At 57.5% G+C, this 13128-nt stretch overlaps 1 protein-coding gene across 9 annotated transcripts; it reads left to right on the top strand.

Annotated features, from left to right (window-relative positions):
* Nucleotides 1-234: 234 nt before the first annotated feature.
* Nucleotides 235-10197, top strand: CLASRP (CLK4 associating serine/arginine rich protein). 9 transcript variants are annotated; one of them, XR_014937658.1, is made up of 20 exons: nucleotides 235-390; nucleotides 2044-2141; nucleotides 3332-3433; nucleotides 3700-3779; nucleotides 4402-4486; nucleotides 4718-4863; nucleotides 4957-5053; nucleotides 5154-5232; nucleotides 5339-5412; nucleotides 5645-5686; nucleotides 5800-6018; nucleotides 6689-6940; nucleotides 7590-7757; nucleotides 7843-7886; nucleotides 8394-8454; nucleotides 8902-8960; nucleotides 9590-9636; nucleotides 9744-9826; nucleotides 9959-9983; nucleotides 10107-10197. XR_014937658.1 is itself a non-coding variant. In XM_085524955.1 (20 exons), exons 1-20 carry the CDS (start codon nucleotides 292-294, stop codon nucleotides 10147-10149), a joined length of 1899 nt encoding a protein of 632 aa, XP_085381081.1. In that variant the 5' UTR covers nucleotides 235-291; the 3' UTR covers nucleotides 10150-10197. The 9 variants fall into 9 exon arrangements, 2 of the variants coding, with proteins under 2 accessions (XP_085381081.1, XP_085381082.1); XR_014937661.1 differs by having other exon boundaries at nucleotides 6571-6940; nucleotides 7843-7882; XR_014937660.1 differs by having other exon boundaries at nucleotides 6571-6940.
* The last annotated feature ends 2931 nt before the right edge of the window (nucleotides 10198-13128 follow it).

Raw genomic sequence — 13128 nt, 5'->3', positions numbered from 1 at the left:
CCATCTTCTCCCCCCCCAACCCATGACCCCTGTCTTCTCCCCCCCCAACCCACGACCCCCATCTTTTCTACCCCCCAACCCATGACCCCCATCTTCTCCCCCCCCAACCCATGACCCCCATCTTCACCCCCCCCAACCCAGGCCCCCCATCTTCTCCATCCTCCAACCCAGGGCTGCCCCATTCCCCAAGAGCCAAACCTGCCCCATAACCTTCCCCACTCCTCCCCCCTATCGTGACCCATAACCCCCCCCATTGTGACCCCTATCCCACCCCACAGCCTTGGCAGCACAATGTGGCACGAGGCGAGGAAACACGAGCGCAAACTGCGTGGGATGATGGTGGACTATAAGAAAAGGGCTGAGAGGCGTCGGGAGTATTATGAGAAGATTGTGAGTGGGGGGGTGGGAGACACTGCTGGGGGGGTTCGTGGGGGGAGGTTTGGGGGTTGGGGGGGGGGGGATGGGGGGAGAAGAAGGGGAAAGGTGGAGGAGTTGAGGGGGGAAATGGAAGGGGTGGGTGGGAGAAAGGGAGGAGGAAAGGGGGAAAACGGAGGAGGAATGGGGGGGGAAATGGAGGAGGAAAGGGGGAAGGAAAGGGGGAGGAAGGGAGGAGGAAATGGGGGAGGAAGGGAGGGAGAATGGGGAGGAAAGGGAGAGGAAAGGGGGAGGAAGGGAGGAGGAATGAGGGAGGAAGGGAAGGGGAATGGGGGAGGAGGAAAGGGGGAGAAATGAAGGGGGAAAGGGGGAGAAATGGAGGAGGAAAGGGGGGAAAAGGGAGGAGGAATGGGGGAGGGAGGAGGGGAGGAGGAAAGGGGGAGAAAAGGGGGAGGAATGGGGAGGAAAGGAAGAGGAATGGGGGGGAATGGAGGAGGAAAGGGGGAGGAAGGGAGGAGGAATGGGGGAGGAGGAGAGGGGGAGGAAGGGCAGAGGAATGGGGGGGGAAGTGGAGGAGGAAAGGGGGAGAAAGGGAGGAGGAAATGGGGGAGGAAGGGAGGGAGAATGGGGAGGAAAGGGAGAGGAAAGAGGGAGGAAGGGAGGAGGAATGAGGGAGGAAGGGAAGGGGAATGGGGGAGGGGGAGGAGGAAGGGGGAGAAATGAAGGGGGAAAGGGGGAGAAATGGAGGAGGAAAGGGGGAGAAATGGAGGAGGAAAGGGGGGATGAAAGGAGGAGGAATGGGGGAGGAGGAGGGGGAGGAGGAGGAAAGGGGGAGAAGGGGGAGGAATGGGGAGGAAAGGAAGAGGAATGGGGGGGGAATGGAGGAGGAAAGGGGGAGGAAGGGGAGGAGGGAAGGGGGAAGAAGTGAAGGGGGAAAGGGGGAGAAAGGGAGGAGGAGGAATGGGGGGAAAAGGGGGGAGGAAAGGAGGAGGAAAAGGGGGAGAAAGGGAGGGGGAAAGGGGGAGAAAGGGAGGGGGAAAGGGGGAGAAAGAGTAGGAATGAGAGGCAGGAAGGGGTAGGAAAAATGAGGAAGGAAGAGGGGGAAATGGGGAGGAGAATGGGTGGGAAATGGCTGGAAAAAATGGGGGGAAATGGGAAGGAAAGTGGGGCAGAATGGGGAGAGGAAGATGAAAGGGGGGAAAATGGGGATAAAAGGGTGAGAATGGAGATAAAAGGGAGGAAAATGGGGGTGGGAGGGAGGATCAATGGGGGAAATGAAGGAAGGAATGGGGAGAAGAAGTAGGAGAAATGGGGGAAGGTGCAGGGAAAATGGGGGGAAAATGAGGAGAAAATGGGGCAAAATGGGGGGAATTGGGGCAGAAATGGGGAGGAAAAGGTGGGCGAGATGGGGGGGATTGAGGGAAGAAGTGGAGGAAAAATGGGGAGAAAAGGGAATAAATGGGAAAGAAATGGATTTGAAAGGGAAGAAAAGGGGGGATGGGGGGTTAAAAGGGGGGAAAAGGGGGGGAAGAGAGAAATGATGGAGGAGAAGAGGAAATGGAGGTAAAAAAGGAGGAAAATGGGGTGTGTGGGGGGGGGATGGGTGGCGTTGGTGTCATGTTGGGTATAAAATCCCAAGAAATGCCTTTTTTTGGGTATTTTTGTCAGAAAAAGGACCCGGCGCAGTTCCTGCAGGTGCACGGCAGGGCCTGCAAGGTGCATCTGGACTCGGCCGTGGCGCTGGCAGCTGAGAGCCCCGTTAACATGTGGGTATGGGGACATGTTGGGGGTGTTGTGGGGGGTGTCCATAATGGGGCCATGGGGACCCTGTGGGGGCATCCATAATAGGGACACCATTGGGGACATCCATTATGGGGCCATGGGGACCCTGTGGGGACATCCATGGGGTATCATTGGGGACATCCATAATGGGGCCATGGGGACACTTGGGTATCACATGGGGACATCCATAAGAGCATCACGAGGGATGTTGGGGGTGTTATGGGGGACATTGTGGGGGTGTTACGGGGACAGCATTGGGGTGTTGTTGGGGATGTAATGGGGGACATCCATAATGGGGCCATAGGGACGCTGTGAGGACATCCATGGGGGCACCATTGGGATCATCCATAAGAACATCACGAGGGATGTTGTAGGGGTGTTGTGGTGTTATGGGGACAGCATTGGGGTGTTGTTGGGGATGCCATGAGGGACGTCCATAATGGGACCATGGGGACCCTGTGGGGACATCCATGGGGACACCATTGGGGTCATCCATAAGGACATCTTGAGGGATGTTGTGGGAACAGTGTTATGGGGGACGTTGTGGGGGTGTTATGGGGACGTCATTGGGGTGTTGTTGGTGACATCAATGGGGGATGTCACAGGGCCATCCATGGACACGCTGTTGGTGTGTGACTGGGGACAAATATGGCAGCGTCATTGGGATGGTGGTGGGGGCAGCCATGGGGATGTCATGGGTGACGTTGTGGGGTCATTATGGGTACAGTGTAGGGGCATACATAAGAATATAGTTGGGGATGGAATGGGTCAGCTGTAGGGATGTTATGGGGTCAGTACGGGGATATCCATGGGGACATCATTGGGATATAACTGGGGACTTCATGGGCACATTGTTGGGACATCCTTGGGGATGTGATGGGGCACCTATGGGGACATCATGGGGATGTCACTGGGGGCATCATGGGGACATCCTGGGGGCGTTTGTAAGGGTTTCATTGGGGTCATTATGGGGTCGTCGTTAAAGACACCAAATGGGGACGTAAGTGGGACATCATTGGGCCGAGTCCTTGGGATTTGGGTGTCCTTTGGGGACATCTTTCTCCCCCTTTGGTATCTGGGGACCCCGTGGGGTCATTTGGGGTGGATCTTTGGGATTTGGGGTCCCTCAAAGTTTGGGGTCAGCCACTGATGACCTGTCCATGTGTCCATACAGGATGCCATGGCAGGGGGACACCAACAACATGATCGACCGCTTTGACGTGAGGGCACACCTGGATTACATCCCCATGTACACCCCCCCGCTGCTCAACCCCGTGTAAGGATTTGGGCTTTTTGGGGAGTATTTTGGGGTCGTTTGGTTGTTATTTTTAAGAAGGGGGGGGGTATTCACAGCTCCTCAGTGCACTGAGATCCCAGGAGGTCCCTGAACCCCAATGGTGGGTATGGAATGAGATCGTTCCCTTCCTGAGTTTGATTGGGAATCAAAGTGTGATATGGAGGGGTGAGGGGGGGGCTGAAATCCTTTTAGTGTCCCTTGTTGATCCCCCTCGGTTCCTAACCCCAAAATCTGCCCCATTCCAGTTCCCCCGAGCAGGAATCTGATGAGAGGAAATGCAACTACGAGCGCTACCGTGGGCTGGTGCAGAACGACTTTGCGGGCAGTGAGTGCCCCCAGTCCAAAACCCATCCTCCTTACACCTCCCCCCACCCCCCCCCCCACCCCTTTTGTGCCCCTCGGCCCCAAAACATCCCCCCCCCAACCTCAAAAACCATCCTTCTTCTATCCCCTGACCCCAAAACTGCCCCTTTTCTGCCTCCCTGCCTCAAGAATCGTCAGCCCCCCCCCTCCCCACCAAATCTGCCCTCCTCAAGGTCCTCCAACACCATAAACTCCCCTTTTGAAGCCCCCCCACCCCCCAAAACCACCTTTTTACCTGTCCCCCCATCCCAAACTTCTCCTTTCATCCCCAAATCATTGCTCTCCTCACCCTCCAATCCCACAAACCTCCCTTTCTGCTCCCCCCTACCCCCCCAGCTGCTCCCTCCACCCCAAAAATGGTCCTCTTGCCCCCATCCCTCATGCCCCCGCCCCAGAATTATCCCCCCCTTTACCCCCAAAACCATCCTCCTCACCCTCTCGCTCCCTAAACCCTCCCAGTTTACAACCTCTTCTGTTCTCCCCCAAAACCCCTTTCCAACACTCCTTACCACCCCCCACCCCCCAAATGACCCTTACCCACAAATCTACCCCTCTGCCCCCCCCGCCCCCCCAACCTGCTGCAGTCTCGGAGGAGCAGTGCCTCTACCAGATCTACATTGATGAGCTCTATGGAGGGCTGCAGAAACCCAACGAGGATGAGAAAAAGAAGTGAGCGCCAGGAAGATGGAGGGAGGGATGGTGGGGGTTTAACTGGGGAAATTTAAACTGGGTTGGGTGGACTGGGACAATGGTTGGGTTGGGTTGAACGGGGTGATTGGGTTGGGTCAACTGAGATGGTTGGTTTGGGTCTCTTGGGATGGTTGGGTTGGGTCTACTGGGATGAGTGTTGGGCTGGGTGGACTGGGAAGATTGGGTTGTATGGATTGACGCTGTTTGTAGGTTGGCAGAGAAGAAGGCGTCCATTGGGTACACGTACGAGGACAGCACCGTGGCTGAGCTGGAGAACGCAGCAGAGAAACGCGGCGATGAGGAAGACTCCGAGGAAGACAGCAACACGGATGAAGATGAGGTGATCCCTGATATCGGTATGAGGAGGGGGTCCAGTTACCTGTGTGTGTGTGTGTGTGTGACTCCAGTTATTGGGGTGGGGGCTGAACTCTGCTCTCCCTCCTGCACAGACGTGGAGGTGGATGTGGATGAGCTGAACCAGGAGCAGGTGGCCGACCTCAACAAGCAGGCAACCACCTACGGCATGGCTGAGGGGGATTTCGTCCGGTAGGCCCACCCCCCTTCCCATAATAAATGTGGGGTTTTGGAGGTAGAGAGGGGGAGAGGGGGTTGGGGCGACTGTCTGAGGGTCTCAATTTTGGGGTAGGATGCTGAGAAAGGACAAAGAAGAGGCAGAAGCGATCAAAAATGCCAAAGCTTTAGAGGAGGAGAAGGCCATGTACTCGGTGAGGAGCTCTGCCCCATCACCCCCCTCCCCACACTGAGCTTTGGGGTTCTGGGGGATCCCAAAGGCTCTGGGATGGGGTCCCATGAGCTGTGGGGTGCTCGCAGGGCCGCCGCTCACGTCGACAGAGGAGGGAATTCAGAGAGAAACGCCTCAAAGGGAGAAAAATCAGCCCCCCGAGGTGAGCACTGTGCTCTGCTCCCCACAGCCCCATTTCACCCCTTTCTTTTCACACTTCCTTCTCCCCTTCCCCCTCATTTCCTCCCCTTCTACCCCCCCATTTCCTCCCCTTTCCCCCCCCGTTTCTTCCCCTTCCCCCCACTTTTTCCCCTTCCCCCCCCACTTCCTCCCCTTCCCCCCCATTTCCTCCCCTTCCTCTCTTCCCTTTCCTATAACCCCCATTTTCCCCACAGCTACGCGCGCAGGGACAGCCCTACATACGACCCATACAAACGGTGAGCCCCCCCAGCACCCCCAATCCCATTTCCCCACCCCCCAATCAAGTTGAGGGGGGATCCCACCTCTCCTCATTCCCACCACCCCAACCCATTCCTCCTTCCCTCCTCAGCTCCCCCTCAGAATCCACCTCGGAATCGCGCTCCCGTTCCCGTTCCCCATCCCCCGGCCACGAGGAGAAGATCACCTTCATCACCAGCTTTGGGGGCAGCGATGAGGAGGCCGCCTCTGCTCAATCAGCTGCTGGCATTGCTGGGAAGGCCGGCGCTCCGGGCAAAGCACGTGTGGGGCAGCAGGGCAGCGCCAGCGCAGGTCATAGCGCCTCGTCCCGGTCGGTAACGCTATGGGGTCGAGGATTGAGGGAGGGAATTTGGGGTCACGGCGTTGGTGGTTGAGTGGAGGGGGTTGGGGTTGGGGTTGGGTCTTGGTTGGGGGGTCTTTGGGGTTGGCTCTTGAGTTGAGGGTCTTCGGGGTTGGCTCTTGAGTAGAGAGTCTTTGGGGCCACAGCATTGGGTCTTGACTTGAGGGGTCTGTGGGACTGTGGCAGTGGATCTTGAGTGGAGGATCTTTGGGGTTGGGTCTCGAGGGTCTTTGTGATTACGTCTTGAGTAGAGGGTCTTGAATGGAGGGCTTTTAGAGCCAGGGTGTTGGGTCTTGAGGGACTCTGGGGCCACAGCATTGGGTTTGTTTTGGGGGGTGGGGTTCTTCAGGGCCATGCTACTGGGTCTGGAGGGTCTTTGAGATTGGGTCTTTAGGTCTGTAGCATTGGGTCTTGATTGGGATGGTTTTGGGGCTGTGGCATTGGGTCTTGATTAGAGGGTCTTTGGGAACGTGGCACTGGGGGGTCTTTGTTTGGGGCCGGGTCTTCACTGAGTTTCTTTAGGTTGAGGTCTTTGAGTTGGAGCCATCCCATTGGATCTGGAGGGTCTTTGGGGCCACATCATCTCCTGAGGGTCTTTGTGGCCGCCTCGTTGTGTTGTGACCCCACATCCCCCTTCCAGGCGACGCTCTTCGTCCTCCTCCTCCTCGCCATCCTCCTCCTCATCCTCCAGCTCCCGCTCCAGCTCCCGCTCGCACCGCGCTGGCCCCTATTACCGCTGCGGCCGTTACCGCCGCTCCCGCAGCCGCCGCTATTCCCGCTCGCGCTCCCGCAGCCGTCGTTATTCCGGAGGGGGGTCCCGCGACAGCCGGCGCCGATCCCGCTCCTATTCACCGGACAGGGGGCATCGCTACGGCTCACGGCGGCGTTCACGGTGCGTCCTGCCATCCCGCGATGGGTGTGGGGTGGGAATGGGGGTGGGTTGGATGGGAAGACCCGGCTTTGGGATGAGAACCTGGTTGGTCAACTGGGAAGACCCCGTGTTGGGCAATGATCCCAACTGGGAGGATCCCATGTTGGGTTGTGATCCTGGTTGGTCAACTGGAAGGACCCCGCACTGGGCTGAGACCCCAGATGGTCAACTGGGAAGACCCCGTGTTGGGCTGAGACCCCAACTAGTCAACTGGGAAGACCCCACACTGGGCCAAGACCCCAGATGGTCAACTGGGAAGACCCCGTGTTGGGCCATAACCCCAGCTGGTCAATTGGGACGACCCCATGTTGGGCCATCACCCTAGTTGGTCAACTGGGAAGACCCCATGTTGGGCTGTGACCCCAACTGGTCAACTGGGAAGACCCCACACTGGGCCAAGGCCCCAGCTGGTCAACTGGGAGGATCCCACGTTGGGATGTGACCCCAAATGGTCAACTGGGAAGAGCCCTTGTTGGGCCATGATCCCAGTTGGTCAATGGGATAGACCTCATGTTGGGTTATGACCCCGGTTGGTCAACTGGGAAGACCCCATGTTGGTATGAAACCCCAATTGATTGGACCCCCACCACCCTCCCCCAATGCCCCCCAGGTCCCGCTCCCGTTCCATTGACCGCCATCGCCGTGGTGGCCGTTCCAGCCGCCATTGGAGCAGCAGCAGCGGCAGCGTGTCGCCGACCCCCAGCAGATCAGCATCCCCTGTACGAGAGAAAGCAGCCAGACCCACAGCATCACCCGCCGTGGGGGAGAAACTGAAAAAGTGAGCCAAAATTGAGGCCAGTTTGGGGAAATTTGTTGGGTTTTTGGCTATAATTTGGGGTTATTTGTTGTATATTGCGTTGTAGGGCGGACGCGTCTGCTGGTAAAGAGACGGGAGCTGCCAAAGTCAGTAAGAATTGAAGGTCGCCTCTCTTTCATTCACACCACAGCAGCGCAGCCCGAGGGACGCCGTGGTGGTCCCATGGGGCTGGGGGAGGGCCGGGACCCCCCCCCCAAAACAATGCATTGTCCCCATTCCATCCCATTATATCCCACCCACCCCTTTACCCCCAATGGGGATGAGAGCAGCACTGGGTTCTGCTCGTGGGCCCACTGGGTTCTGGGGTGGGGAGATGCCAATTGATGGTGGGGGGGGGGCACAGCAACACCCACCCCCTTAATAGACCCACATCCCCCACAATAAACCCACAACCCCCTTAATAAATCCCCTACTCAATGAAATAATGGGTATATGGGGCATGGGGGGGGTAGGCTTTTGCTGTGGGGGGGGGGGGGGGGTCTGGATGCCATGCTGTGAGCTGGGGGGGGGGGATGTGGGAGAAGGTAAATTGGGGGGGGGGGGGGCTTTGTGGGACCCTCGCACCCCCACCCCCCCGACACCCCCCTTCCATTGCAGCCCAAACTGACGCCACAGGAGAAGCTGAAGCTGCGCATGCAGAAAGCTCTCAACCGACAGTGTGAGCCCCCCTTAATAACACCCCCCCTTAATAACACCCCCCCCCCCCAACGACCTCCCCCCCCACCCCTTAGCAATTCCCCTCCCCATATAAAACAGCCTCTTTGGGCTCCCAACTCCTCCCAGGGATCCCCACAAACCCCCAAAATCCTCCACTTTTCTCCTCAAAACCCCCCATTTCCCCCCTTAAAGCCCCTCATTTCCCCCCCCCCAGCCCTGAACCCCCCCTTTTACCTCCCCAAATCCCACTGTTGCCCCCCCCAACCCCAAACCCCCTCCACTATTGTCCCAACCCCCCCTTTCACCCCCAATACCCCCCATTATTGACCCCCAGCCCCAAACTTCCCCCCCCTCCCACTTTTACCCCCCAACCCCAAACCACCCCACATTTGCCCCCCCTAAATCCCAACCTTCTCCCCCCCCCCTCACCCCACACTTTCCCCTGCAGTCAAGGCCGACAAGAAGGCGGCGCAGGAGAAGATGCTGCAGCAGGAGCATGAGCGCCAGGTAGGGGCCCACGACCCCATGGGGGGGACATTTGGGGTCTCCACGTGGCCCACACCCCATAGAGAGGAACCCACACCCCATGGGGAGGACATTTGGGGTCTCCACGTGGCCCTATAGGGCCCACACCCCACAGAGAGGAGCCCACACCCCATAGAGAGGAGCCCACACCCCATGGGGAGGACATTTGGGGTCTCCACGTGGCCCTATAGGGCCCACACCCCATAGAGAGGAGCCCACACCCCATGGGGAGGACATTTGGGGTCTCCAGGTCGCCCTATAGGGCCCACACCCCATAGAGAGGAGCCCACACCCCATTGGGTCACATTTAGGGTCTCCAGGTGACCCTATAGGGCCCACACCCCACAGAGAGGAGCCCACACCCCATAGAGAGGAGCCCACACCCCATGGGGAGGACATTTGGGGTCTCCACGTGGCCCTATAGGGCCCACACCCCATAGAGAGGAGCCCACACCCCATAGGGAGGACATTTGGGGTCTCCACGTGGCCCTGTAGCGGGGGTCACACTATGGGGCTCTTTGGGTGACCCTATAGGTCTTGCACCCCATAGGGGGTCCCACACCCCCCAAAGTTCCAACTTGGGGGTCCCAACTCCCCTTATTCCCCCATAGGAGCGTGAGGATGAGCTACGAGCCATGGCGAGGAAGATCCGGATGAAGTGAGCCCTACACATCACCCCATAGAGTTTGGGGTTTGGAATCCCCCCCACATCTATAGGGTGGGAATCCCCCCCCCACATCTATGGGGTTTTCTTTCTGCTGGCAGAGAGAGGGAACGGCGTGAGAAGGAGAGGGAGGAATGGGAGAGGCAATACAGCAGGCAGAGCCGGTCCCCATCACCACGATACAGTGAGTTGGGGGGCTCAGACCCCCATTTAGGAATATGTGGGGTGGGGAGGTGAAATCTATGGGGTTTTATTGGGGGGAAGATGGGTGGAAATAGGGATGGGGGGCACTGAGCCTGAATTATCCCCCCTATAGGTCGGGAGTACAGCTCGTCCAGGAGGTGAGTGACCCCCCCCCATGCTTTGTGGGGGGTGCCCCACACTTGTGTGTCTCACCCCACACTTGGGGGTCTCACAGTGGGGCTAACCCCCCACTCCCCCATCCTCTTTCTACCCCATTCCAGGCGGTCCCGGTCCCGATCCCGGAGCCCCCATTACCGTCATTGAGGGTCATGGAAATAAAGGATAACAAAACCACCCCAAAACCCCATAAAATCTGTATGGCTGCTTCTTCTTGGAGGGGGGTGGGAGGGATATGGGGCCCCACTGTGCCCCACTGCCCCATTGCTGCGCTCCTGAGGACCCCCAGAGGCTGCCTTCTATCCCTGCCCACCCCCCACAACTTCAATAGGGTGGGGGGACCCCAATGATCCCCACTGACAGCCCCAGAAGTGCCAAATACCCCAAGACTTACCCCAGATCATCCCTATGGGCACCCCTATGTCCTCATCTGCCCCCAAATCCCCACTTTTTGCCCCAAATCCCCCCTTTTTGCCTCAGTATGTCCCCATGACTCCCAATGGTGGCCCCAAAATTCCTCTCTTGGTCCCAAAATGGCCCCATGGACCCCAACAGGAGCCCCAAATCCTCCTTAATTTGCCCCAGAAAGTCCCTCTTGATTCCATTGGGAGCCCCACATCCCCCTTATTGGACCCACAACTTCCCCATGGCCCCAAATCCATTTATTTTACCCCATACCCCCTCATTGCCTTTAACCCTATTTAATTTGCCCCTTAAAGGGCAGGCTCAGATCCCCCTTGATTTGCCCCACATCCCACTTCCCGGCCCCAAAATGACACCATGGACCCCCCAAAATGACCCCCAAGAACCCCAAAAAAGGGGTGAGAAAACTATACAGGGTGACAAAGGATTGGGGTGGGTGGGATCCCATATTGTCTCCATGGGGTGGCTGGGATCCCATATTATCTCCATGGGGTTGTCCAGCACCACCCACTACAGCATGGTGGGCTTTGGGGTCATGGGGTAGTTATGGGGTTGTGGGGTTTTTGAGCTCCTGTAAGCAGAGCTGGGCCACCATTGGGGTGGGGGCTGAGGTTATGGGGTTGTGGGCCTATAGGGTGGCACCCCACATGGGCTGAGGGTGCTGTGTCACTTGTGGGTAGATTTTGGGGTGGGAAATGGGGGGGTCCTGGTGACAGTGAGTTGTAGGAGGGGGATGTGGGGGTCAATGGGGTCATTGGGATGATGGGGGCGTGGGGGTATAGGGGACCTTGGGCTCAATGGGGTCATGGGGAATGATGGGGACGCTGAGGATGGTGGGGTCAGTGGGGTATTGGGATCAATGGGGTCACATTGGAGTCAATGGGGATGTTGGAGATTAATGAGGGCACTGGGGCCAAGGGGCCGTATTGGGGTCAGTGGGGTCAACGGGGCCATATTGGGGTCAATGGGGCCATGTTGGGATCAGTGGGGCCATATTAGAATCAGATATCAATGATATATATTAGACACCGATATCAATCCCATAGAGACCCATATAAATTCCATAGAGACCTATAGAGCCCCACAGAGACCCGTATCAATCCCATAGAGCCCCATATAAATCCCATAGAGCCCCATAGAGATCACAGAGTCCCATATAAATTACATAGAGACCCACAGAGAACCATATAAGTCTCATAGAAATCCATAGAGCCCCATAGAGACCCTTATAAATCCCATAGAGACCCATAGAGACCCACAGATAACCATATAAATCTCACAGAGATCCATAGGGCCCCATAGAGACCCTTATAAATCCCATAGAGACCCATAGAGACCCACATAAATCCCATAGAGCCCCATAGAGTCTTCCTCAGGTTACTGCGACCCAGCTCCTCCAATCAGACCCATAGAGTCCTATAGAGACCCATAGGATCCCATAGAGCCCCACAGAGCCCCATAGAGCCCCATAGCAACCCATAGAGCCCCACAGAGCCCCATAGAGCCCCATAGGGACCCATAGAGTCCCATAGAGCCCATAGGGACCCATAGAGCCCCATAGGAACCCATAGAGCCCATAAGGACCCATAGAGTCCCATAGAGCCCCATAGGATCCCATAGAGCCCCATAGGGACCCATAGAGTCCTATAGAGCCCCATAGGATCCCATAGAGCCCCACAGAGCCCCATAGAGCCCCATAGGAACCCATAGAGCCCCATATGGACCCATAGAGCCCCACAGAGCCCCATAGATCCCCATTGGAACCCATAGAGCCCCATAGCAACCCATAGAGCCCCATAGGAACCCATAGAGCCCCATAGAGCCCCATAGGATCCCATAGAGCCCCACATAGCCCCATAGAACCCCATAGGGACCCATAGAGTCCCATAGAGCCCCATAGGAACCCATAGAGCCCCATAGAGCCCCACACAGCCCCATAGAGCCCCATAGGGACCCATAGAGTCCCATAGAGCCCCATAGGAACCCATAGAGTCCCATAGAGCCCCATAGGAACCCATAGAGCCCCATAGGAACCCAAAGAGTCCCATAGAGCCCCATAGGAACCCATAGAGCCCCATAGAGCCCCACACAGCCCCATAGAGCCCCATAGAGCCCCATAGTATCCCATAGAGCCCCATAGGAACCCATAGAGCCCCACATAGCCCCATAGAGCCCCATAGGGACCCATAGAGTCCCATAGAGCTCCATAGGAACCCATAGAGCCCCACATAGCCCCATAGAGCCCCATAGGGACCCATAGAGTCCCATAGAGCCCCATAGGAACCCATAGAGCCCCACAGAATCCCATAGAGCCCCATAGGAACCCATAGAGCCCCATAGAGCCCCACACAGCCCCATAGAGCCCCATAGGAACCCATAGAGCCCCACATAGCCCCATAGAGCCCCATAGGGACCCATAGAGTCCCATAGAGCCCCATAGGAACCCATAGAGCCCCATAGGAACCCATAGAGCCCCACAGAGTCCCATAGATCCCCATAGGAACCCATAGAGCCCCATAGAGCCCCACAGAGCCCCATAGATCCCCATTGGAACCCATAGAGCCCCATAGCAACCCACAGAGCCCCATAGAGCCCCATAGGAACCCATAGAGCCCCATAGGGACCCATAGAGTCCCATAGAGCCCCATAGGAACCCATAGAGCCCCATAGGGACCCACAGAGCCCCATAGAGCCCCATAGGAA

This window comes from Coturnix japonica, chromosome 28 (genome assembly GCF_054131305.1).
Source record: "Coturnix japonica strain WE chromosome 28, WE-NBRP24, whole genome shotgun sequence".
NCBI lineage: Eukaryota > Metazoa > Chordata > Aves > Galliformes > Phasianidae > Coturnix > Coturnix japonica.
The sequence above is the reverse complement of the archived record's forward strand: the minus strand, read 5'-3'. Positions and strand labels throughout refer to the sequence as shown.